The sequence below is a fragment of the Lytechinus variegatus genome, chromosome 13 (assembly GCF_018143015.1).
Source record: "Lytechinus variegatus isolate NC3 chromosome 13, Lvar_3.0, whole genome shotgun sequence".
Taxonomy (NCBI): domain Eukaryota; kingdom Metazoa; phylum Echinodermata; class Echinoidea; order Temnopleuroida; family Toxopneustidae; genus Lytechinus; species Lytechinus variegatus.
In genome coordinates this window covers 25755437-25783009 of record NC_054752.1, presented here as the reverse complement: position 1 = coordinate 25783009, position 27573 = coordinate 25755437, and the positions used below count along the sequence as shown (strand labels likewise).

Here is a 27573-nt window from a genome sequence, read left to right as displayed (position 1 = left end):
TACAGGAGTTACCATTAACAGAAACAGAATTCAGAAACAGAATTGAAAATCACTTTTAGGAATACACTAAAAGAGCTAAATGTAATGTAAGAAGGAAACATGTTGTACAACAGAATTTTACACAGGGAGAGCCGGGTCCAACAGACTTTTTAAAGAGCAACCTCGTGTCACCACTATTTGCGCCCCCGACAATTGCACCCCCATCTAAATTTCTCTCGAGAAACAGGCTCATAATCTGAACTCTGGATCCTGTCATACAAAAGAATTGCTATTGATTCGATCAGTCGCTACCATGGAATTCCAGCAACGTCATCCTCTAAAATGCATGTTTGTTCCCCCAAAGAAACTCCAAGATACAATGTATAATGACACATTCATTGATGTCTTTTAACAATTTGGTGTGCTCCTCTTTTGTTTTCAAAGGACATTGTGCAAATTTCCTGAATGAAAAATTATGACAATGATGGACGGATTTCCATCTAGTTGAGGTCGATTGGATCAATCACAACTCTTTGCAAGACGGAACCGAGGTCTAACTTTGATGATGGTCCCATGGGCATTGCAAAACAATTTAAATTGCAAATCAAGTGCAAGCCCTAAATCATCTGTAAAGGAGCGCTGCAAGAAAGTTGATCTGCAATTGAACACAAATCAACTACAAATTTATGTTAAATTGAAAGGACTTTTAATGCGTGATTTTGGACTTGATTGGGCATAAACTGTTAGTTTCTTGCAACACTTCATAATCCTAAGCTACAATTGTGGGAAACATTATGGAACTTTCATAAGAGTTTGCAGCTTTGCAAGTGCCTATATCTCACCATGATGTGTTCGTACTTTGAATCACGTTGCTAGGTAGTAATTGGAGAAGGCCGATCCAACTGGAGAGGCAACCAAAAATTCAATATCTCTGATCGGAACAAAATGCTGTAAGTGAAAAAATAACAAAGGAGAAATGGAGAAAACTTATGACTATGCTCTTTGAAAATCAGGGATATATTTACAATCAAATTTTAAGATAATAACCTCTATGAACTTTGACCTTGGAACTCAATGATTCTTTATTTATCAAGAGAACAAGATACTTTCAGTTCATAACGTCCTGGGTCCAGAGCTGCCAACCTGAAAAAGACCATTTCAGTATTTTTAAAGCTGAAAATCAGTATTTTGATGATGACATCAGTATTTTCAATGAAATACCATAAGACAACACATAAAACGGAAACTTTAGAAATCAGTCTTTTGCATGAAACCATCGGTATTCTTTATTTTCAGAACTAAATACTGAAAATCTGTATTAATTGGCAGCTCTGTGGATCCCGTAGTTAACACAAAGGATAACGATTAATTGCATGCTTGATTTTCATGATTGATTGTACATTGTAGTCACTGCAATATCGTAGAAAATGTATGATCATTGCTAAGTTCTGTGTTACGGGCCCCTGATCGTGATACCATAAAACCAATCAGATATCTTTCCTCCTATACACACGCTTGGTCAAAGTTTTGGAGTTGATATGTTAATTGATACTGCTATCATTGCAAGAACAAAAGCAGGATGGACAGACTGACCTGAAAAATACAAAACCCCTGGCAACTACTTAGTAAGACAGAGATTTAATACAGGTGAACAAATGAAGAATATAACACTGAATATGGAAAATGTTGCTCTTGGTACATTCAGATGTTAATTAGTGCAGGAGGGGAAGTTTCTATTGAGAATGTATTCCAAGAGTACGTCTTACTGCGATACTGAAGGGTGGAGTTCTTACCATATCATCGCCGTACATGAGGACTTTACCGACAGGATTGAGGGGACGGGGTTCTCCCGATTCGGGTGTGTGTCTTCCTTTCAATCGACAGGCATAGAGGGCGCACTCTTCATCTAACAGTACTTGGTGAAACAACTGGCCACTGGTTTCTGTCAGAAGGAGATGGGGAGGATTTTTTATTATATTTTTTTTGCTTAAAGTTTAGCTGTAAGGCTAACCTTTGTAATAGCATACTTAGTAAAATAGATAAAAAAATTATACCAGAAAATTGTAAAACCTCACCCAAAACCATTTTTCTTTTTTTTTACTTGGTATGCTTTGAATTTTGCATTACTTTATGCAATATTTACAAGCATAAATATATTTAGAAACAGTTGGGGAAGATCATCGTAAAAAGTAAATTGCTACATGGTCTTCATCCATTTTGTCCAATTAAACACCACATAGTCTATTTGATTAGATTCACTGTTCAAGAACCAATATTTCATTTCATCATGTGAATGGAGTGGAATTGGACCATCTGGATAGCAGACTAGAGGACAGCTAGCCCATTTGAGTATTAGACTACATTATGATTAGCTGGCAATAGGACCAAATTTATGGTAGACTAAGTGAATTGTTCCTGATGATGTTAGATGATCTTTGAAAGAGACCATCAGAAATTAGAATAAATGACATTTAGCCCGATTACATATTAGACTGGTTTGACCAAGTGGATTGTTCCCGATAGTGTTAGATCAGCGCTCTTTAAATGGTGGGCCGCGAAGCTCTCCCAGGTGGGCCGCGAGAAGCTCCAGAGGAAGAAAAAAATGGGGGAAAAACTATAGTATGTTTCACAGACCCTGGACCTGTCCGACTGCCCGAATGATATATTTGATCGGTCTATGTGGGTTAAGCAAAGCTAAAGTATGCTTCATGCATGTTGCAATATGCATAAACATTATGATGGTTTCGATATAACTTTAATGTGAACCTCATCATGTATTCATATTGTGAAGAATTTAGTAATTATCGCCCATTCACCGGGACCTTTGCGAATGCAGTTAGTTCTGTTTGTTTCGAAAGTGCTTCAGGGCTTTGTGTTCAAATTTCACGAAAACATACTTTCAACAAAATGGACCTTTTTTAATAAGGGTGAGGATTCATCATGACTGGCAGTGATGCAAAACCATAAAGCAATGTGTGTCAAATGTTGAAGGTATTCAGCATTCTTGTTATTAAGTTGTTATGTTGTCATGGTTGTATATGTTTGGAGGAGGGGCTCGAAGGCCGGGATACTGAAAATTATAGGGTTAATATGCTCGCTATTATAATCATTGTTTATCTTTGTGTCGAGACAAGTAGTCATATCGCTTTCTTAAAATTTTAGTAGGTGGGCCTCGAAAAAAATTTGAGAGTGAAAGTGGTCCTCAAGTAAAAAAAGCTTGAGAAGATCTGTGTTATATGATCTTAGAAAAAACCTATCTGGATATCAGAATAAATGATAGTTAACCAAACTAAGTATTAGACAAAGTAATGATTGGTCGTTGGACCAAGTGGCAAACTGGACTTAAATGATAGTAGACCAAGTGGATTTGTCCATAACTGTGGAAGACAATTTTAGAATGAGAATTTATGCTTGGAGACCTAGTGAATACAAACGCCTATAAAGAAAACAAAAATGAGAACAGGGACCAACAACAAAAAGGTTGGCGATTAATCGTCCACTTGATTTTTACAATTATATGTAATTGTACATAGAAGACAATGCAATCAATTGTGAACAAAAATGATACAACCACACTTCTAACCTTTGAAACCAAATGAGAACTCCCCTTGCCTCTGTGCCTTGTGGGTGTAAGAACTGTTCCGAAGGTATTGTGTGTGTGTAATTCTTATCAATTCCTTTCATGATGTGTATTATTTTTATAACATCTACTTCTTCAAAGCCAACTTCATATGGATGAATTTATTATATTCATCATTAGAAATTATACTGAAACAGTATCCTTACCTCTCTCTGTCATCATTTGTCGCTTTAGTGGAAGAACTGGCTCTCGATGATGGCCACCTCGGAGACTGTCACTAAGAGAAAGTGACCCGGCAGCCCCTGAACTCTGACTGGAAGCGATCCTGGGGCACTCGGAAGACACTGACGCAGAATGAGGTCGCCTGTACTGGAAAGCCGTAGACGCAGATCCTACAGGATGTTCGGGCCGATTTGGCAGTGAGCCAACGGGATGAATCGATGAGGACGCAGCTGCTTCTGGATGGCTGCAAGATGTTGTAGTCTGATGAAAATTCTGTTGCGACCTGTCCATGTTTGATGACCTAGGGGCAGGTAGGTTGTTACCGTATGGAAGGAAGCGTTGGGCAACAGATGTTGTTTCTACTGACGAATGGCTGCAAGATGTTGCAGTCTGATGGTAATTCTGTTGCAACTTGTCCATGTTTGATGACTTTGGAGCAGGCAGGTTGTGATCATACAGTGGGAACCTTTCGGCATTGGATGCAACAGGAGACGGCCACACTTGATGTTCTCTCCCCGACGACAAAGTCAATGAAGAGTGTCTCATGGCCAAGGGTGTTCGAATGGGAGTTGGCATCATTGATGAATGGTGAAGGGGAGTTGACATGGTACGCAAATGTGGAGTGGGATTGAGGAATGAGTTTCCTCTGGGTACAGCTCTTGATGGCTGAGGCGTGTGTATCGTCAACCGTGGATTGTCAGTGGGTGCTGTGGCTTTGGTCGGAACACTAAATGCTTGGGGACCGTCATGGGATATGTGTGGTTTAGTACTTTCTATAGAGGATTGTGGTACATATAATTGAGGAATAGTTCTCCCGCCATGCGGGTCAGTCCTTGCAGTGGTTTTGCTGCGGTCATAACTCAGCATCGTAGGCAACATCTTGTTCTCATTGTCTCTGGCTGCAATAAGGTGATGGTGATTATGATCCATGTCTACTCTCAACCTATTGATAGAGTCCCCTAGGCCTGTTTTCACTTTAGAGGGTTCAGGCATTATGGTATTACCCTGAGCACTTTCCTGACCAGATAATTGATTGGGATGCCTAGACGACTGGTAAGAGTTCTGCAGGAATGGAGGGAAGACACCACAAAAAGCTTCTGTACTATCGGTAACCATCAGCCTTGACCCTGATGGAGACTGAAGCCGCAGCGAGCCATCACTCACATAATCAACCTCACGCACAACACCATGAAATGTCACTTCTGGCTTGATTACGTTCGGCTTGTCAGCAGCGGTTGAAACAACATGACTGTCCGATGACAAGGGAAATGAGCTTGGCTCTCTCTTCACATCAATACCCGTACTAGGAACAGCACTTTGAAAATAACTTTCTCTTGGCTGCGCTGTATCACTGTGTTGATGATTGAATCCTCTATCAAGGTTTGATGTCTGCATATGGCTCAGACCTCTCTGGACCCTTTCCTGCAGATGTTGTACTTCCCTTGTGCCATGCTGCTGAAACCCTACCTCGGACACTGTGCTATACCCATGTGTTGTATTCTCAGGTGTCGGTACATGGGCCGTGTCTGCTTTGTAGACTGTGGATAGCTTGACTGGATCAAGATAATTTGCGGGCTGCTTCGTAGGGATCTGGTCAAGAGTGTTTGATGTAATGGAATCAACCCTGTGCAGGCTAGGGTCTGGTTGGGGCACAGATGAGGCAGGTTGACAGACAGGCTCCTCAAGATCTTCCTGATCTCCTGCTTCATGAAGACGAGCTATCTCCAGTTCCAGTTGCTTTTCTATCTCCTCCATTTCCTGGAAAAGCAATGACAAGAAAATAAACCCATTATTAGATTTCATTTCATTTAATAATGATATGTCATATTTATCCAGGGTAGCCACTTCAGTTCCGAAATTTCTACCAGTGGGTCCTGATTAATATGATAATATTATTACCCAGGATTTAGCTGCCCTGCCTATAGGTGCTCAAGCATTTGAGAAATTCATTCCCGCATGGTACCCAATGCACCTCACCTGGGTTGACTGCAACACAATATGGGTAAATTCCCTGCTGAAGGAAAACGCACCATGGCTGGGAATCGAACCAACGTTCCTCAGATTGAAAGACGAGGGTCATAACCACTAGATCATGACAGCCTCTCATGTTCATGTATTGCTTCAATTTTTTTTTTAGCAGACAAATAAAAAAATTATTCAATGGCACATGACAACAGAACATTATACAAAGTAAAACTAATTAGGGAGCCTGGAAAAGCAAGGACTTGTAGGTACATGTGAGGCTTCCTAATCCTATATATTTTAAAGATTACATTTACCTGGCCAATTTAAATGTATATCTAAATACCAATTTACTACACCTTCTTTAAGTTGTCCTGTAATTATGTTTCTGATCACACTATATTTGATTGTCCTTATACATATCAATTTCAATATGCTTTTTCTATATGAATTATTTGTATTAATATAATAATCCTTATATATATACATATGTTTTTATTCTTGGGGTGTTAACATACAAGTCCAGGTCGGGGAGGAGAGCCTGCGGGCTACAGTAATTTATTTAACTTTTTCCTTTTCCAGGCAACCTGGACTTGTTCTGTAAACATTCCTTTTCACTTTCTATATGTATATTCTCTTGTAAATTGATTGTAAACTGTTTTTGTTGAAATGCCGAATAAAATAATAATAAGAAATAATAGTAAGTAACAAATAACAGTGAAGGTACAAAGTCAAGTTTTAAGATGTTAACTTCTGATAAGTCGTTGCAAATTTTCTTACATTAAGCTTTTGCCTGTTAAGGACAGTCTCGGCCTCAATCTTCTGCACCTCCTCAAGTCTCGTCTTTGTCTCGGGAGAAACTGCATCTTCGCAATCATCGCCAAAATTGAGAACAGCTACCACATCCTGTACACAAGAGTCAACATGCAAGAAGTATACCTTCTTTATTAATCATAGTAACGGCTGGATGTATATATATAGTGCTTTTTGCGAAATTTCAAATTTCTATACAAGAGAAATAATAATAGCTTATATTTCCAGCGTATATAAATGAAAGGAAATTCAAAATCAAAGACATATCTTAATCCTAACATGTCATGGAGAATGAAACCTTTGGAACAAGATAGCTTGTGTGAAAACAGAAAAATCAAAGAAACAGATCGACAAAGGTTTGAAAAAATCGGACTAATAATGAGAAAGTTATGACCATTGAATATTGTGTTCATTAATGATATGGAGATCCTCAAATTGGCATGCGACAAAGATGTGTGATGTCACCTGTGAATAACTCTACCCATTACTTTAGTATATAATTCACTTAAATTGCCTCTTTTATCACATCTATCATAGATCATGTGTTCTTTCTATAGGAGGGCATGTAATACAGATTTTTACAGAATACATCATTGATAAAGAGTTTGCATCACCATTTAAAAAAGCAAAAAGATACATTTTGAGGGTATTTTACAGTCCATCAAAGGGAAAGTTGTTCACATGTGACATCGCACATTCTTGTCACATTGCCAATGGGAGGATCTCCATAGCATTACTGATTGCAATATTCAAATGCTCAAAACTTTTTCATTATTTGTCCAATTTTTCTAAAACTTTCTTTGTTCTTATTCTTTGATTTTTCTGTTTTGACACAAGCCTACTTGTTCCAAAGGTTTCATTCCCCTCTAAGCATAAATTACATAATACTGCAATTCAAACAGTAACATAAACATATTGGGTGGGAGGTTCATAAAATAGCATGAACGGCGTGTTGGAATGACTCACAAACCAAACAACATTATATTAAACAAAATCTGGAAATAGAATTACAATGTACAAAAAATATCAACCAAATTAGGGAAATGGATAACAAAATTAATGTAAATTACATTAATGTGTGGTCAAAACTAAACAAAAATATAAATAAATCAATTTTATTTGTACAATTACTCTACCTTAGTTTGGTCTGCTATGTCTCCCTCTGTAGGTGACGAGAGGACATCAGCCCAGCGAACATTCTTCTGGCTCTGCCCCTAAATATAAAAGAAATTGGCAAATCACAGAATTACTTAAGGTTTCGTTCTGGTTGTGAGTTTGAATGAGGAAACTGTGTCAATTATTGTGCAAAGCCCGTTTGGAATCATCAACTTCATGTTAAAAATTGACTCCAATTTCCTGATGGAGATCACACTCACAGCACACAGATGTAAGCATATGGGACCACACCAGGACTGAGCCAAATCTTCGGTCCGATAATTTTTTCTGCTTTGATCGAGTATCAAAGAGATGACGCAACATTTGGAACCCGGCCATCAATTTCAATGGGGCTAATTATGTATTCATAAGGTCATATCTTTGCCCCTCCCCCCCTCCATGGACTGATTCCCACCAAATTTGGGTGGGAGAGGTATTTCAACAGGCTCTACGGAAATATGGTATCAAAATGCTGAAAGCCAACATTGGGAAATTGATGACGTCACACTTTGGGACTAGTTATGAATCTTTCATATTTTCAATGTGAGGGCATCTGACTGTTTGCTGTTAAGAGATTTGTGTCACAATTGGCAATCCATTAGTCTATCCACATCTGTTAGACTAGAGTTTAAATTCAAGTATAAAGGCAATGTTGGCAAGTTAAAGAATGACCTACCCCAGGTGTTGTAGGGATGCGCCTTGCTGGTGTAAGGACAGGAGAGCACGATTGGTCCTGCTTTTTGAAACGAGGATTAGGAACTCTCGCAGCCTAAAAAGGAGACCAAAGGAAAAAACATAACATTACATTTAAAATTATGTCTTTTTCGTATTGTCTTCACTTAAAAATCTGTACGGAAGTGCAAGAGATGCATTTTACACATATTCCACAAATCCACATATGATCAGTTTAATCATCAGTGAACTGTTAAAACTAAAACCTTGTCAAAAATTTAGTAATTTGAGGGCAGTTCAGAAACAAGCTCTACATGGGAGTTATGACATAACTGGCAACATTTTCTTTATTCTAGAAGGAGTGCTCCTCTACATGAATTAAGAGTTTGGGATCATAAGTATCCAGGTGGGTGTTTCATAAGGCTGTTTGTAAGTTAAGAGCGACTGGTGAACCTTTCTTACAAGCTAAATAGTCACCAATGACTATTCAATGGTTACTATCATTTACCACAAGAAAGGATCACCAGTTGTTCTTAAAGTCACTCTGAACTTGCGAACAGCTTTATGCAATGGTCCCCTAATTATTTACAATAATTGCTCACAAAGTGGTAAAAAGCATCATGAGCCTTGTAACTATATGCATTTCACATAAACTCTGTTATCAGGAAACACATACTGCCTGGAGAGTGGCTGGGCACTATGAATAAACCATAAACAGTATCCAAATATTGCAAGCAAAGTCTGACAAAAATTATAAGCGATCTCACCGTTCCTGGAGTTCTACTGACGGCAGCAGAACTCTTTGGTCTGTCCGTGACTGGTTTCTCGGGAGCTGGGTTACCTGGTTCTACAGATGAAAATATAAAATCATTATAAACAATGAGTATCAAACATAAACACAAGTTGTGGTAATGATCTAAATTTAGTTAAAACACAATGAAAAGAAAATACATGACCACTGACAAGTGTTTGCATAGTTCATCTAAAAACATGGTGACATATGTTTCTGGGGGGGGGGGGGGGGGTATTCTGAAAAGTCTCGTAAGTTTCCACTTAACTGTCCTCATAATTTACCCATTTAATGAAGCGCTAATGTACCTCCAAATTCGTATTCTAAAAACTCTATTAGCGCTCAATTAACTCCCTTTAGGCCACTCCCCTACTGAGCCGAATTAACCAATCAAATACGCTCTTACAACGTAAAATTTTCTACAAGCGCGAAGTGTTTCTTAACTTTGCTGGCTTGCAGCGCAGCGCCCATCTGCTGCAGGTGCACTGCACAACGATCTTAATACAAAGATTTTGTGCTGAAAAATAATGCTTAAAGTATTTGCATCGGGGATTAGAGGTTCTTTATGTTGCTGAAGTAAACTGTTGACTTGACCCCTTCTCTCTCATTTATTGTACCTTTGTGCTTTTTTTCGCGTTCAGATTTCTACATCCACCTACTTGAATCCATTTGTAGCTTTCTTTGTTTTGTTTTTTTTAATAATATTTTATTTGCCTCTGTCTCAGGGACCTGATCGGGGGGGGGGGGGAGGAGGTTCTATTTATTTAGATATAAATATTTTCAGCGCGGACCATCCCTTAAATGGGATGGACCGGGCTGAAAATATTTATACTTAAATAAAGACAGTAAAATTCACAGAGCAAAAAGCTGAAAATATCATCAAAATCGGATAAAAAAATACGGAAGTTATTGAATTTTCTTTTCTTTTTTATAGTTATATGCACATCATCATGGATATTTATTACATGTAGGTGGGCTGATGATGTCACATCCCCACTTTCCTTTTTCTTATGTTATGACATAAAATCATAATGTTACATTATTTTCATACATGTGTAAATTATGTGTCTGCATTATGATGAAATAAGTTGCGGCAATAAATAACTAATGCACTTAATCAGTTGTTTTAGTTCTTGGTAGAAAAATTTTGAATAAACCTAATTTATATAATAAAATACAAAATAACAAGTGGGGATATGACATCATCAGCCCACTTAATGAATATCCATAAAAACATGCCTAGAACTGTTTTCTAAAATTCAATACCTTTGTTATCCGATAGTGACGAAATTTTCAGCATTTTGCTCTGTGAATTTTACTCGATTTATTGAGAAATACATATTTCCAGCCCGGACCATCCCTATAATACTCACTGAAGTATATGGAGCCTCTGTTATCTGGCAGAAGGCTGTTGATGAAGTCATTCTTGAAGCTTGCCTGGTTCCCATCCATAGTGAACCTGGACAAGGTCCTCTTGGCGAACTCACTGTAGACCTTGGTGACATCATGGTTCTTGGGTTTCTGGTAGTAGATTGATGTCCGTCCAGTTGTCTTTCAAACAAACAAACAACATTCACAACATGTCTTAGATAGCTTTCAAGTAAAACGTAGAAGATTATAAAAGTCAACAATGGAGCAATCAATTCATGGCGACCCCAGTGTAGACCTTGGTGACATCATGGTTCTTGGGTTTCTGGTAGTAGATTGATGTCCATCCAGTTGTCTTTCACAAAGAAAAATATTTTCAAAGTGTTTCTTTGGGTTTCTAGGTTAAATCCTTCAATAAACAACATGCACTCTCACTTGAATTAGACGGTGTATTTCATCCGTGGTTGGGTATACCTCAAACATGATTTTTAAGTACCATAGATGTATACTGATTCAAGTTAAAGGTGAAAGAATATAACTGCAGCAAACAGTTATTTTATGAGAGGAAGTATTTAAAATCAGGGTCAATTTTCATCCTATTATCATTGATTTAGATCTGGTACATCAACATAAACTTATCGTTGTGACGTCATGAAGTCTTATCTGAAAACTGACAACACTAATGATCAATAACACAGAAAAGCAAATGTGGGACAGTGTATAAATATAGCTTGAAAAATACCTGTCATTTGACTGAATCCAGGGGTTAATTTGCTCTTTTCTCAGCAAGAACATATTTTCTTCCAGAGCCATTTGGCACACATTTTTTTTATTTATACATACAAACAGTGTGATGGTCATTTCATTGCATTCTGTTCGATATCAATTTGAGATTGTGACCGCAACGGGCATTTCTCTCTAACAACATATCAAAAGAAAAATAGAGATAACTGTATGATTTTTATTTCATGATAAATAATAATGAAATGAAATAAAAGGCGTTTTACATATACTTCATACTACCTAATCAAAACTTAATATAGGGTTTGTACAAAAAAGGTTAATAATAAAATGAAGGCTCACCATATTGGATCTAGCAGACTGTCTCTGTTTGGCAGACATTCCGCCAATCGTCTGTCGCCCTCCCATGATGGCATGTTGTTTATGAGATGAGTGTAGTCCGGTGTTGTTCAAAATGCTGGCAAGGGAGTCAGCACTGGTCTCAAATGTTATTCCGGCTTCTGTATACCAAACAAATGCAATAAAAATATACTAAATTCCTTTTTAGTTTTTTTCATCACTATTATGTCTATCTTTCTCAACTACATTTTCAGATCACATAATGTACTTTCTAATCCAAGTAGGGGAACAAGGGACATCCTTGCCCCCTCTTCGTTTTGATAATTGCAAATAAACAGCGCTTGAAATAAAAATTTGCCCTTTGCGCCACCTTTCTTTCAAAAAATGGTGGTTTCATCATTGCTACAAGAGGAAGACCAAAAGGGAAATGGAAATTTATTGAACAGGGGATGAAGCCAATGAATAAACCAAATCTGAAATGGGCTGGGGACACTTGCTCAAAACAGAAGAAACTGGAGCGCAGCTGCGGAGGCCTTATGCTTTGACAAGTGTAAAGAGGATTAACCCTAAATAGACTGGGCTATTTCGACGCCTAAGAAGACTGGAGGGGGGGCTGATTCAGCCCCCCCTTATGATCTCGGCCGTCGATCGCGCGATCGCGACAAAAATTGGCACACGCGTTACCCATGGCATTATCTACAAAACTATAACATCAAATTCTGCAAAAAATCTCATGTCTCATTAATTATGCTAATCTATGCGTGAAATCATAAGTTTGCTCTAATTAATAAAATAATGCCCCTGAAATGCTAATTTTTGTTTCACATACTCTAGATAGGCATCTGATCAAATTGATTTTAAAAAAAATTTCAAAATCACATTTATTTTCTTATGTATTCTATTGTTTTCTAAATTTCTTATGTATTTCTTTGTTTTTCGATTTTTTGTTTTTTATTGTTTTTTTCAATGGAAATTGTCGGGACTTCATTTTGATCATAAAAAAGATAAAATTAATTGATTTTAAGCAGTAAAAGGAAAAATAATGATACCTTTATGAATTTTGGCTAAGAACACTAATTCACGTTTTTGAGTAATTTTGGGTCTGCATGCACTTACGAAATGCTGCGTAATTTTGAAAATCGCGTACCCGGGGGTCACAATTTTGGTCTAAAAAGTTGCGCGAGACTTGAAAGTAAAAAGTCAGAGAGCGACGCGGTCAAAAACTTTTGCGCGGCGGATTTATCGCAAAAAATGTCGAGGGGGGCTGAATCAGCCCCCCCCCCCCCGTCTTTTTAGGGTTAAGTAAGTCAGTATTGCTACAGGCAACATGTACATGTAGACCTGTCATGGACAATATTTACTACCAATTTTATGCTCATTTTATTTAGAAGTAGCAATACTGACATATGAATTAATGCCCATTTCCAATTTTGAAGCAAGAAGATTTTGCTTCAGACTTGTGGAATATGGTCTCAATTTCCCCACTTTCAAACAGATTCATATTTGAGATTAACTGCTATTCCACTCAAGTTCTACAGTGGATATCAGTGTACATGTACAAACAGAGAATTCTTGAGGAAGCATATTCATAACATGAATGCAAAGTTAGATTAACAGAACCAACAGTCCCAACTTTGGTTTAAAAAACTGTCAAATTTGACAGATTATGTTGTTGTCATTTCGATTAAAGCCCATCATCGTTATTCAAATACCTTGTGAATCAATTAATTTACAATGGTCACTACTGTACCTGTCTGTTCTTGTGTAAGAGATTTCTTCCCACCATGTGAAACTGGCTTGCTGATTTCTCTGTCCGACAAGATGTTTGAGGAGTTGTTGACCCGCCCCGCCCCTGTTGATGGTAATTGTCCTAAAGTTTGCCTCCTGCCAGCGAGATGTGAGGTAGGTCCCGTTGATACACCTGTAAGTTGAAGGAGGTAATGTAAATAAAGTTCTAACCACACTTAAAGATTAAAGAAAGCACTTGCAGCAAACACCAAATTCATGAGAAAGTCTTTAAAACTATATATCATCCAAGATCTAGATCTGGTACAGTAACTTGAACTGATTCAACTGAACTTTGTGAAATCATGATAGTGGATCTGAAAAACAATCACACCAAAGAACTCCAACACAGATCAACACAAGATGGAGAGTTATTGTTTGGAAAAGACCTGAAATCTTGGTAAAATATCATGCTTTGCTTATTTCTCAGCAATTACACAATTTCTTTTAGAATCCTTTGGCAAATATTTTCATTCATAAAAAAACAGACACTTGGATGGTCATTTTATTGGATTCTGTACAAACTCATTTTGAAATCTTTACAACTTGTATTTATTTCCCTTTAAACAGGAGGGCAAGTGGCTTGCATTTTTTTAAATAAATTGAAGTCCATATATCTATTTGCATGTCAACCTCTGATTTTTACTATTATTACTTATTTCATGTTCAGCTTGATCCAAGAAATATAATTGAAAGCATTACAATTTTTCATATGAAATAGAAAAAAATAAAAGACAAATTATTTTAGGAAGGTCTGACTCCCGAAAACAGGGGATGGGACGTATATACACGCACTTTATGATATCAGCCAGGAGGCAATACATGTATATTGGGCTATTATGTGGAATCTTCATGACATTTGTGATGTGAAGTACAAATGAAGAAAAAAAAATGGGGTCCAACATAAAAAATGTTTATTTCATGTAATTACCCGTTTGTGATTAAAGTTTCAATCGCAATATAAAATTAATATAGTTGGGATATCTCTAAACTAAGGGGTGGGGATTTAGCAATTTTACAAGAGTTATATGAACAACACATGTGATACTAGTATGAATGAGAGAATTGATGGTGCCACATATTCACTATGTCTTCTGTATACTAAACATTGAGTATTTCAAGTTTCCCAGATTTGACCATAATGAAGCATTTTCATTGGATTAAAATGAATAAAATGCAGCAATAGCAATCCCATCCATTCATGGAGGAATCGCACCTTGTTTATGAGGAAAAAATAATGAGTTACAGGGCTCGAATTAATCCAAGGCCATCCAAGGCCATGGCCTTAGATGCCCTCAGAAATGGCCTTGATGCCCTTTCAAATATTTGTAGACTTAAGGCCAAAATAACTGCCCTTTTTTGCTGTGGCCTTGGTGCCCTGCGGTAATCCAGTGCATGTGCCCCATTGAAAAGTGCATTTATTATTGATGCCCTTTTTTGGTGGCCTTGGATGTCCCATAAAGTGAAAACTGCCTGCCCTTTCCCTTAAGTGCCCTTTTAAAAAATGGCCTTGCCCCTTTAAATTCTTAATTCGAGCCCTGGAGATAATTCTAACCTGTCCCAGCAAGAGTTGCTCTTGAAGACACTTTCCTCTGCTCCTCATCCTCTCCCTCGAGCCCTTGACCATTGAGGATGTCGTTGAGAGCCCCATCAACGACATGAAAATCATCATCATGATCCGGCCTGAAGCCGAAACCCGTCTGCCACCTGCTTTTAACGTCTTTCTTCGTGCCGTCGTAATATGCCCTCTTGAACTCGGTGCCCGGTCTCGTCAAATCAAAAGCCTCGGTCTAGAGTGAATTTGAGAAAGACACATGGTTGTGATTATCTAAACACACAGATGCATTGACGAAATCAAAAATATTTGCTTATAATAGCCTCTGACAATAATGCAAGGCGACAGTACTTATTAAAAGCTCTTCCAAGACAGTCATGAAATATGCCGATGGTCATAATCAAGTACATGAACACCAATATCTGCCCTAACTCTCGGAATATTTCTGGTATTCCATTCTGAGCAATTCAATTTAATAATTATCCAATGAAGGTAAAGTTTAGTTGTAACTCTTATGAAATGGGCACTCTACCTGTGTACATGGTTTCTTTGAGACAGCTTTGCCTTGCTGGAACTTTTTGTTCCATGACTTGTGAAGCTTCTCAAAGTCCGGGACTTTCCTGCGCGTCGGGGTCCTGGAAGAAGCGCCCGAGGTCTTGGAGGCTGTTGATCTGGTGGTCTTTGCGACAGGTATCCTGCTGTTGCTGGAGACAGGGATCTTGCTGTTTGGCACAGGTATTCTACTGTTGAACAAAGGGCAAGTACGGTAACCGCTAGTTGGGATCCAGGTGGGTTTTTCATAAAGCTGTTTGTACGTTACCAACAGGTGACTTTATGAATGACTTGGAATCCTTTCTTAGGAATATGAAAATCTGGTATTAAAGCTGCATCATTTATTTTACGACAAGTCATTTACAAGTCGCTCGTAAACTTAAAAACAGCTTCATGAAACACCAACCTGGGCATAACCCATTGCATAAAAGTTACTGTTATGGTAACTTTGCCAGCCAATGGTAACTTGCATGGAATCATTGATTCTGATTGGCTGTCTATCAGCAATACCATGGTAGTTACCAATAGATGGCACAGTTACCATAATAATAACTTTAATGCAACAGGGGCCAGATGAAAAATTTATGAAAGTGCATAGTCAGTCAACGCTCCCAGAACATGGCTGCGATGTCATGTGATCATTGCAAGTATCTCCCGATGACGGAAAGGGTGGCAATAGGTAGCAGAAAGACAAACTCGCAGTAAACTGCATTTTTCACCTTGCAGTGTTTGTTTGGATTTAACAATCATAAATCCTGCTATTAAAGTGTATAAGAATTAGAATTGTTGAGAATTTGAGGTTAGTGACAATCCGATATTCTGTCGAATTTGTGCTGTCCAAATTTTTTATCACATTAATTCCCCCGGGCTTGTCTGACATACAGATTAAAGCGTTTTGCAATTTCTGTTTTTTTCATTCATCCATGATTTACGACTTTCTTGGCCCTTTAACAAACTATTCAGAGAAATTTCCATCTATTCAACAGTGAGAGTAATAATAATGAAATAGTTGGATTTATTTAGCGCTTTTTGTCTGAATATACAAAGTGCTGCTATCATTACCCCCGCTTTGGCTCGAGCCTCCTCTTTATCATCGGAACTCATCGCATTCAAGGAATTATTCCATATAAGTACGGCGGTAAAATTAGTTGGGGTTTTTTTACCTCTGTTCTGCCTTTTTCGTAGTCCTTGTAGATCTTGTTGATGCTGTTACCTTTCCTGAACTGATATTCTCCTTATTAGAACTCCTAGTAGTAGGTCTACATGAAGTCTTTGGCAATGGTCTACTCCTAGAAAATGGAAATAAATTTGAAAATGAACAGTAATTCAAACTTAAAGGTAAAATGGATCCTCTAGACATGGACGACAGTCAGAGTGAGAAAGCAGAATTCCACAAATCTATTAAAGTACTAAAAAATGGAAAATCACCCCGTTATAGACTCAATTTCTCCTGAAGTTTTTAAAGATGATGGCAAAGCACTAGGGAAACAGCTTCAACATCTCTTCAGCATGTCATTTAAAGAGGAAGATGTGTCAAATGAGTGGAGAGAGGGCATGATAATCACCCTACCAAAGAAAGGAGACCTGTGCAACTGCAACGACTGGAGAGGCATCACGCTACTCTCTGTTCCAGGCAAAGTTTTTTGTACAATATTACTCAATAGGCTGAAAGATTGACTTAAGGCTTCGCAAAGTACAGGCAGGATTCACAGTGGGAGATCATGCAGTGAACAGATACTTACATTAAGAAATATAATAGAACAGAGTATTAAATTTAAAGAGAAATGCCAGTAGTTGCAGTAAACACTGATTTCATAAGTCTGTAAAACCAGGCTTAATTGTCAGTATATCATCGAGGATCTAGATCTGGTACAGTTACAGAAACTGAACTTTGTGAAATCTTGAAATCTACACTAAAAAGTGTTCACACTGAAGATGACCAACACAGATAGGCACACGTTGGACAGTGTATTATTATTCCTGGAATAAAGACCAGACGGAAGTGACCGAATCCGCGCTTATTTTACTGATTTCTAAGCAATTACACAATTTCTTCCAGAATCCATTGGCACATATTTTTTATTCATACAAACAGAAACTTGGGTGGTCATTATATTAGATTAGAAGTCATTTTGAGATCGTTATCAAAACTGGAATTTATTTTTAACTCCAAACTCCACATTAACTTTATAGACTTCATGAAAGCATTTGAGAGCATAGAGAATCTGTGTGGAAAATAGCACAAATATATGGTATTCCCCAAAGTTCATTAACATTTTTAAGAAACTCACAATGCTGTATCAAAACTAACACTGGCCATACAGACTACTTCAGCGTCTTGTCAGGAGTATGCCAAGGATCGATACTGTCTCCCTTGCCGTTCCTTATCACCACTGACTGTGTGATGCTACAAACCATGATCGACCCAGCGCTTAGTATAAAGTGACCAACTCCACAAAGCTGACTGACCTCGACTTTGCAGATGATCTGGCCCTCTTAGGAGACTCTGCCCAGAACTTGCAGACTATGACCGATGTCCTCGCCACCACAGCATCGAAGGTAGCACTCAGAGTCAATACAGACTGATCAACCCACAAACAAAATGTGGAGATATCTCTACTTTCACCTACATGTACCGTAGACCACAAACTCTAATCAGGGGGACATAACAGTGGATCTGTCGTGCCGCCTAGGAAAGGCAAACTATATCTTCAAAACTCAACAGGATCTGGACGTCTAGGAAAATTGCCCAAAAGAGTAAACTCATACTTTATACATCCCTAGTTACAACGATTGCCCAGCAAGACATGGAAGATGACTGAGCAGTCAGCAAGCTTGATGAAAAAGCCTTCGACATCGTATGGCAAGGAGGGTTGTTCTACAAGCTAGGATCATCAAAGCTAGATTCGGGCATTCAGAATATGCTTGTGTCGATGTACCAGGGTCTAGAAAGCAGAGTCTTTTGGAAGGGAAAGTCAGCGAACAGATACCAGTCATTCAAGGTGTGAGACAAGGGGGCGTCCTGTCACCAATATCGTACACTGCGTTTGCGGATGGACTCAGAAAAGTCATGCATTAGAAGAACCTTGGCTGCTCTGCAGGATAGGGATGCCAGTTGAAATTGATCAGAGGGCCTGAAAATCACCTAGAATACAATATTTTGTACACAAAAGTGCTAAAACTATGGCTCGAAAATAAATGGCCAGAGCCTGAATTAAGGCTTTAGCCTGAAAACTGGCATCCCTGTGCAGGAAATCGCTTCTCTGGTATAATTGTACTGGCTGACGATGTCGCACTCATCCGTAACTCACCGTTAGAGCTTCAGCAGATGTGAGAGACCATGTTTGACTACATCGAGCAGTAGCATTACAGGATAAATCCCTCCAAGAGTGCAATGATTTTGAGCAGCAGGAGTAAACAATTATCTAACTCATCCTGGGAAATTAATGGATCTACAATTGAAGAGAAAGTCAGTCATCCCCATCTTGGCATCGTCAAATTGAGGACGCGTTTGGATCCAACTGGCGATATCATTGGCACTGGTCAGTCTTCGTACTTTCTTCGCTCTCACGGGTACTGGAGCATACATACACTGGAAGCTTGGTTCCTACTCTCGTATCTCACCTCTGGAAAACTGTTTGCATCCCTAGAATGCTGCACGGTTCATCTATCCACAAAGTCACAAAATCTATGCTGGTGAAGTTAGACCGGGCCCAATCTCATCTTTTTAAGCAAGTACTGGGGGTCCCAAAGTCTGCGGCCGACAAGATTGTCTATCGACTCACTGATCTTCTTCCAGTCTCTTCACAAATTGATCTTAGGAAACTGTTGCTTTTAGGTCAACTCGCCAATCTTGATCACAGCCACTTCTACTTTACAACATTCCTAGAAGCCCTTAACTTAGGCTCTCCCACGATAGGCTCTTGCACGAGATAGCAATGAAATATGACCTTCCTGATCTCCAGAGTCTTCTTTCAAATCCTCCAGTATTGTCTTGGAACACCCACTACCAAAATTTGGTGGGAATCGGTCCATGGGGCTTTAGAAATGTCCTCATGAATACAGAATTAGCCCCACTGAAGTCAATGTATTATTGCCCTGTTTTTTTAGAACCAGGGGCCCGTTTACAACAGTTACAACTGTTGTAACTTTGCCATTATGGCAACTCCCAGGGCAACCCTGATTTTGATTGGCTGCTGAGCCCTGTTACCATGGTAGTTGTCATAATGGCAATGATACAACCGTTATAACTCTTTATGAAACGGGCCCCAGGCCTATAATATATTGATCTCAATGAGGCTAATTATGTATTCATGATGTCATATCCAAGGCCTTCATGGACCGATTCCCACCAAATTTGGGTTGTGGAGGTATTTCATCATATTCTACCATAATATGGTGTATAGATAAAAAGAATGTTGAAATGCAGAAAATTGAAATTTGGTGATGTCACACTTTGGTACTGTACTGAACCAGACGATAGTAAGAGTGACCCCCCCCCCCCCCTGAAAAAACAAGTAACTTAATGATTCAAGTCTTGGTCTGGCAAATTAATGTCAGGTGGGCATGGTAACGAATTCAGCCAATCAATCTATATCAACATATGTATTCCTAAAAACTTATCCTGAGACGATGCAGCCTCCTTCATAAGCTCACCTTAGGTTGTATGTAGATGATGGAACAATTCCACTTTCTCCTGACGTTGGCATTGTTCTGTAAATGGATGTGAAAAAGACAAAAAGTTGAAGAGAAAAATACAAAAGAAAATCACATGTAACTTGAGCTCTAGAGAAAAAACACATGGGTAAACTTGCAAACAACCTCGTACATTGAAGGGCAAAAAAAAAACAAAGTACATTTTGACTTACTCTGCAGATTAATAATTTGAATTTCATAATGGACACACCTACCATGCCTATACAGAATGAGTCAGAAAAAAATGTCCCATTAGTCCGAAGAACTTTGTCTTGTATGAAGCATGAACATTTAATCACTGATTTGATATGTCCTGATTAGAGGGTTTTTTATGTTTTCATTAAGAAATCAACATACAAATATATTTTAGTTATTCTTCCCCAGTTATTTTGGTACTATTTCCTTACAGATGACAGATGGGAGAACTTCACGAACGAAAATTCTGGCATGTTCTTCCTTTTGCTCTAGTTTCCAAACTATGGTACTTAATTTAAAGGTGGATGGTATTTCAGTAAGTAAATTACATTTAGACTTGCATTGCAGATAAATAATTTGAATTGAAAAATGGACGACCCAACCATGCCTGTACAGAATGAGTCAGGAAAAATGTCCAATTAGTTTGAAGTTGTCTTGTCTAAAGTCCTGAATAGAGTTATTCTCCCCCATTCATTTCTCAACAATTGGAAAGTTTTTCCCCAATCCCTCATCAATGTTTTTCTGCTATTTTTAGTATGATGGTGGGCCCCAAGTCTGTGCACCTAACAATTTGAGTTAAGATTTAACATGAATTCTGTCTTATTTCACAAAATCTTTTGATAGTGTTCCTTATATTAAGAGTAAGTGTACCAAATTTCTCATTAAAAAAATGAAAGAAAATATAAGATTTTCTTGAAAAAACCCCGGGCAGTCATTTTCAGATTGAAAAAAAAATGGTACCCCATGACTGCACACTCATTCACTTTGCACACGATTCGGGGATTTTGATGACAAAGGCTGCATTTTGAGGCCGTCACATGAAATGCCCTGAATTCATTATTTTTCCTCCATTTTGAGTCTGATTTTTTTTCATGAATACCTGTCTATGTATTGCATGTGTAAAGTTCGTGCTTGTTGCGTTTCTTCTTTTACTAGAATCGTGCAGAGACTTGGGAGACCGCGCAGACATGGGGGAACTGACCATATATTAATTTTACAAAATACTTTTTTCAGCGCATATACGCGCATCACTGAGCACATCAGGACAGGAGCCAGGCAAGAATGAGCTCAGGCAGGATTAGACAGCTGACAGCCGTCTGTTTCAAGGAGTGTTTTTAACATTTTGAATTTTTTTATTTCTCCTCGTACACAGATCGTGCAGCCGCGATCGTGCAGCTGCCATTAGGGTATTTACATTTTAAAATCCCCCCAACGGGGCTCATTGACATTGATATTTGTCTTTATTTCATAATAGTGTGTATTAAATAGCTGGACTAGTAAAATACAGATTATTACTCCATTTTGGCCTGAAATGCACCGAAACAGGAAAAAATATACTTAAATCAAAAGGACAAAAACTTCCTTGCTTGGACAGCCTTGGTTTATCCATGGAGCTAACAGAGAAGGAGAACCATCTTCCAATTCCTCTGTTAATCCTTTGTTATTGCTTCCTTCGGGCGAAGGAACGATATCTAACATCAATCGGCGAGCCGCCAGGCCAAAGTTAGAGCAAGCTTACATAACGCGATAAGCCCCCTCGTAAAATCTGAGGTCAGAGATTTTTTGAAGGACCCTGCGAGGCACCGCCGTAAACAACGTTCTCCCACATAACTTCCCCCGAGCTCATTTTTTTTTCAAAATTGAAACACGACTTGCTGTTCTTCTAACATCCATATCTCTTTGTACGGATTCCTGATGTACGTCTTTTATGTATGGTTGAACTTCTGAGATGATCCCCTTTGCATACATACCAAATACGTTGCAATCTGAATTGACTCAACAAAATTACAAACGGAGGAAGTTGGAGATTGGTCATTTTAAGTATGTCTGTCTTTCTTCCGTACTTAAATCTTTTCCTAACCGTACCTGGTTTAGAAATTATAATACGGAGAAAAAGCATACTTTGAGCTTAATTTTCATGCCAAGATCATTTGCGAGAAAACAATAGAATCACAGGAGCTGCATAATATAACGACGAATCTGCGGGGCATTTCTCTGGCGATTGTCGCATCGTGGAGTACCCTCCGGTTCCCCACGCATTCCTATTTGTGTAAGTTGAAAGTGAGTGTAATGAATGACGGGAGCCGTGCTCGCTCAGCTCTTGTCTCTGTATCGTTTTTGGAAAATAGCAGGGGCCGCGGAGCGAACAGATTTAATTTACAAACCAGTAAAAAGGAGAACAAAGTATAAAAATTGTTATTCTACATAATAAAGAAATTAAAAACAACATGTTTGGGACCACAAAGAAGTATACCCAGTTCTATGTCAGGACGATTCATTTTAAGTTACAAAGTCATTTGGAAATAATTACAAGCGAAGTTTTACAATTTTTAGGACCAAAAATAATCATGATTTAAAATTATTTTAGAGAACAAAATAAAAGATGATTACAATTATTGAATTCATATCTTTAGTTTAATCTAAAGAAAAAAAGGCTTCCAAAATATAAAGTGTCCGGACACCTGACCCCCCCCCCCCCTCATTTCTAAAACATTCTATTTCTGTTCTAGATATATTAAGAAACAGGCCAAATATCATTATGATTTTTGTTAGATTAGATTTTTTGTATGTTTAAGATTGTACTTTTTTCTTTCTTTCTTTCATATCCTTTTTCTGGCATCATTCTATCCTTCCTCTTTGCCCTTTTTTTATTCCATCCTATCTTTCTTTCCTGATCTTCTCTCTCTGTTCATTTTTCTTTCCTTGTTTGTCTTACTCTCCGTCCTATTTTAAATTTCCTTTTTTCCTTCATTTTTTCTTTCCACTTTTCTTTGCTTCCTTCTCCCTTTTCTTTTCATTCTTTCTCGATCCTTCCATTATTTTCTTTTTTTAAATTCTCTCCTTAATTTTTTCCTCCCTCTCTTTCATCCTTTTTTTTCATTCTTTATTATATTTTTTCCTTCTAATTTGTGTCCTTTTTTCTTTATTTCCCTCCCTCCCAGGGTGACCAGACGTTCCGTATTTCCCGGGATTGTCCCGTATTTTTGTCCCGGCGTCCCGACAAACCCTTCCCGGGACGCCTTTTTGTCCCGTATTTAAGAATATTGAACAAAATGTAGTTAATGCATTTAAAAGTGGTGATTTTTTTCATCAAATAATCAACAGATGACGAGCAGAGATAACAATGAAACTAATTTGGAGATGTAATCGGTGGAACAAATTATTTAGTTTTCATAACTAGATTAAAAAACACCAAACTTCATTATGATTTTTGTTAGATGACTTGATTTTTTTGTTTGCTTGAAGTTTGAACTTTTTTCCTTTTTCTTTTGTATCATTCTTTGTTCATCCTTATATCCTTCCTGCTTGCCCTTTTTTGTTCCATCTATCTTTATTTCCGATCTTTTTTTCCTGAACCTTTCTCTCTCTCTCTGTTCATTTGTCTTTCTTTCCTTCTTTCTGTTACTTTTCTTTATCAAATTTCCATTCCTGATTTCCTGAATTCATTCATTCTTTCTTTCCTTTTGCTTTTCTTTGCTTCCTTCTCACTTCCTCTCCCCTTTTTCGTTCTCTCCTTCAATTATTTTCTCTTTTTGTCATTTTCTCATCTCTTCATTCTTTCCTCCCTCTCTTTCCTCCTTTCTTTCATTCTTTATTTTATTTTTCCCTCCAATTCTTTTCCCTTATAATTTTCTTTCCCTTCCTTCCTCCCTATTTTCTTCTTTCTTTGTTTGTTTCTTTCTTCCAAACATATCAATTTGTTGTGTACAAAAAACGCTCCTTTTATAAGGCATAGAAATGGGACGTTTAACGCACAGTCACTAATACGCGCCGCTGTCTTCGCATCGTGCAGGCAGTCTACGTGTATAGTGGCGGGCTGCTACATTGCGGTGCAGGGGTGTTCAACTTACATATCGTGAGCGCACTCAGCTGCGTGTTTTCACTTCTTCTCCTTTCTCTCCTTTTCTTGTAATTTTCCTCGCATTACTTGTTTTCATAAATTTCCCTCTCACTTTCCTTGTTTTCTCACTCCCTTCAGTTTTGTAACTCTTCTTGATCACTTGCATTCCTTGGCACACCCCCCGGTCAAAAATGGTACGGTTCTATCCAACATACACTCAAGTCGTCGCTGTACGAATAGTGACATTCTTCACGCGCTGCGTTGCCTAGCTATGCGTGTTTACTGTGTACACACAATGCCATCGGCTGAACCGGCCGCCAAACTATAGTGACCAAAATTGCAAAAGCTTTTGCAAATGTGAAAAGTGACAGAGGTTTTTTTTATCCAATCAAAATCATTCTTAGGTATTCGCAATCTACAGCATTTTCTGCAAAATGTCTTTTTTTGATAGGGTCTATTGTGACGTATATATTTTTTTACAACAATGTGAAGTCGCACCAAACGTTTCGTTTCCCGCACTTGCCCATTGGCTCATGTACAAATGGATTTTCAAAATCATCAAGAAAGGTTCCAAAAACCTCAAAAGTGACAGAACTTAATTTGACTAAAATTGACTGAAAATCATATCATGTTCAAGGTGAGAATCTGCTCTATTCTATTCTGTTTTGATAGATCACCTTGTTGACGCGTTTGGGAGATATATTAGTAAATTCCCTCAAAAACTGCGTATTTTCTATTATTCTCCATAGGGAAATAATTTAACACGCTACGCACTGCAAAAAAGGAGCGCAAACAAATTGATATGGAATGAAGGAAAATATTTCTTTCCTTCATTCTTTCTTTCCTTTTCTTTCTCACTTTCTTTTTTCCTTTCTCTTCTTTATTTTGTCTTCCACACATCTATTCATCTTCCCTTCCTTTCTTTTTTTGTCTTTCTATATTCATTTCAAAGAATGACGGAAACCTTTTTTCTCTCTTTTATTCTTTCTTTCATCCTTCTTTTATTCTAATTTTCTTTAATGTTTTTCTTTTCATTTTCCCCTTCAGTTCATTTTTCCTTTCCTTTTTCCTTTTCTTTTGTCTTTTCTTTCTCTCCTTCATTTACCCTCCCTTTCAATTCTTTATATTTTTTCACATGTCTAACATTGTGTATCTTTTTTGATCTTTTTTGTTGATTGTCCCGTCTTTCTTTCTTTCAAAGAATAAAGGAAGCATTTTTCTTTTATTCGTTCTTTCTTTCCTCATCCTTTTTCTTGTTTCTTTTATTTCTCTCCCTTATGTTTTCTTTCACACATCTTCCCTTCCTTCTTTTCTTTTTCTTTCCTTCTAAATTCATTTCAAATAATGACGGAAACGTTTTTTCTTTTATTCTATCTTTCATCATTTTATTCTAACATTCCTTTTTTTTTCTTTATTTTTTCCTTCATTTTCCCCTTCATTTTTTTCTTTCTATCCGTTCTCAATTCAACTCTTTTCGTTCGCCTTTTCATTCCCTCCTTCATTATTTCGTTCACCCCCCCCCCCCCCCCCATCTTCCAATTCTGTACATTTTTCCCCAAGTCAAACACCGTGTAGCCTCCTTTGTTGATCTTTTTTAAGATCTGGCTCGGTCGATCCGCTCATGCAGCGTACTTTGTCGATTGTCCCGTATTTCTTTTTTGTGAAATCTGGTCAGGCCTGCATTCAGCTGGTTCCAAAACCAGATTTTCGTCTTCGAAATCACGACGTTCGAAATCGTGAGCCGCCATGTTTGCATAAAATTCGTGAAGCCGATGTGAAATGCATTATGGGTGAAAACACTACTGCGCAAGCGCAAACCCGAGCTGTTGATCGCGTCGATCAACTTTCCTTATCTGATTTACGAGCGGCCTCTGTAATGCGCCGTGAGGGACCCTGCTGAGAGGGGATTAGCGGTGCCGCGCATGGGGCAAAGCGTTTGAGAGAGTCAGATCTCCTTCTGTTAATAGCTCTATGGTTTATCCGAACTTAATTAGTAATAAAAATATAGATCTAGGCCGAATAAGATAGTAATACATGTATAAATGATATGGCTATTATCTGTATGGTAGGGGCAGCGTTCTCGCCAGAAAATAATTCACCCATGTCGGGGACTTGTGCTGCCACTCCCGGGGGGGGGGGGTGGGTGCGGGAGGGGGGTTCACCCCTCCCCCGCGGAGCGCGGAAGCGACGGCCTTTTCATCAAAGAGAGACGCCAAGGAAGCCCCATTGTGGCGTATTTTTAAGCCCACACAAAATGCACATAAATGCTAGGCCTGGGAGTAAACATAGATAGATCGAATGGTTCGATTGGCATGCCGCCAATCACCAATCGATTAGCAAAATTTACACAAATCGAATGTTTGGCAGATCCCGATTATGACATTGGGAGAACTCGAGTACACAAGTAATAACAAAATGACAAGAAAACAATGATGACACTTCATACAGGTTTAAAAATTATGTTACCGAGATAATTTTTCAATAATAATCAATGATTGTATTACATTCACTTACACACCAACATGAAAGCGCTCCGAATTTTTTTTAATCCCACCCAACCTTGCCCTCGATACACAAAATGAGTTCATTGTCTGCGTGCACAAAACAATAAGAAAACACACAACCAAGCTCACTTGAGCTGATTGGACCTTCCGATAGCCAATGAAACTTTTGGGGAAACAAAGAAGAAGGCAGTGGTTCCCTTATCAGGAGAGGTCATGACTTCAGAAATAAATTGACCCCTCCCCCATCTGTGTGTGTGTGAGGGAGAGAGAAAGATAAGGGTGGGAGCCGGAGAATTCCTTTCATGTTTCAAAACAATGATGCAACCTTTTTTCTATCCCCCTCACACAATGAAAACTACATTCCAACATGCGCCCGTCTTCACCGGTACATGTACTTTCTCGACTAGTCTTCAAAAATAGACCCAGTTATACATGTAGGTTCAAATGATAAAAAATTGTATTTTTTCCCTGTATTTCAAATTAAATATTTTGCAAAATATTTTTTTTGAAATACATGTGTAGAATCGTGGGCAGTGCCACAAGTGGGGGCGGGGACATGGTATGGGAAAGGGATGAAATTGTTCAAGAAATGCTCCACCTGGGGTCAGTCTCAAAGAATAGTTCATGAATGAGTTGTTTACATCTTTGGGATTTGGACTTTGGACTGCTTCATTCATATGCAGGGGTGTGGCACTTGGAGGGATGCATGCATAATACCAGAGTACCAGCATGGATTTAGAAAGGATTTTCATTGGAACAATAAACTGAAAGTTTTAATCTCATTTCATGTAGTTTCTTTTGATATAAATATCATGGAGAAGGGGA

General features: G+C 38.3%; 1 protein-coding gene across 1 annotated transcript in view; it reads right to left on the bottom strand.

The window, feature by feature from the left end:
* Nucleotides 1–600: 600 nt before the first annotated feature.
* The window catches only part of LOC121426047, a 28860-nt gene continuing 1887 nt past the window's right edge, over nt 601–27573 (bottom strand). The window contains exons 2-15 of the mRNA XM_041622187.1: nt 20170–20226; nt 16677–16802; nt 15494–15683; nt 14962–15196; nt 13372–13542; nt 11625–11782; nt 10547–10724; nt 9151–9230; nt 8388–8480; nt 7693–7770; nt 6524–6649; nt 3766–5539; nt 1773–1921; nt 601–927 (exon numbers count right to left, since the gene is read on the bottom strand). Of these exons, the coding sequence (XP_041478121.1) occupies nt 844–927; nt 1773–1921; nt 3766–5539; nt 6524–6649; nt 7693–7770; nt 8388–8480; nt 9151–9230; nt 10547–10724; nt 11625–11782; nt 13372–13542; nt 14962–15196; nt 15494–15683; nt 16677–16802; nt 20170–20222 (3495 nt within the window). The 5' untranslated portion in view covers nt 20223–20226 and the 3' untranslated portion in view covers nt 601–843. The remainder of the gene's footprint in view (nt 928–1772; nt 1922–3765; nt 5540–6523; nt 6650–7692; nt 7771–8387; nt 8481–9150; nt 9231–10546; nt 10725–11624; nt 11783–13371; nt 13543–14961; nt 15197–15493; nt 15684–16676; nt 16803–20169; nt 20227–27573) is intronic.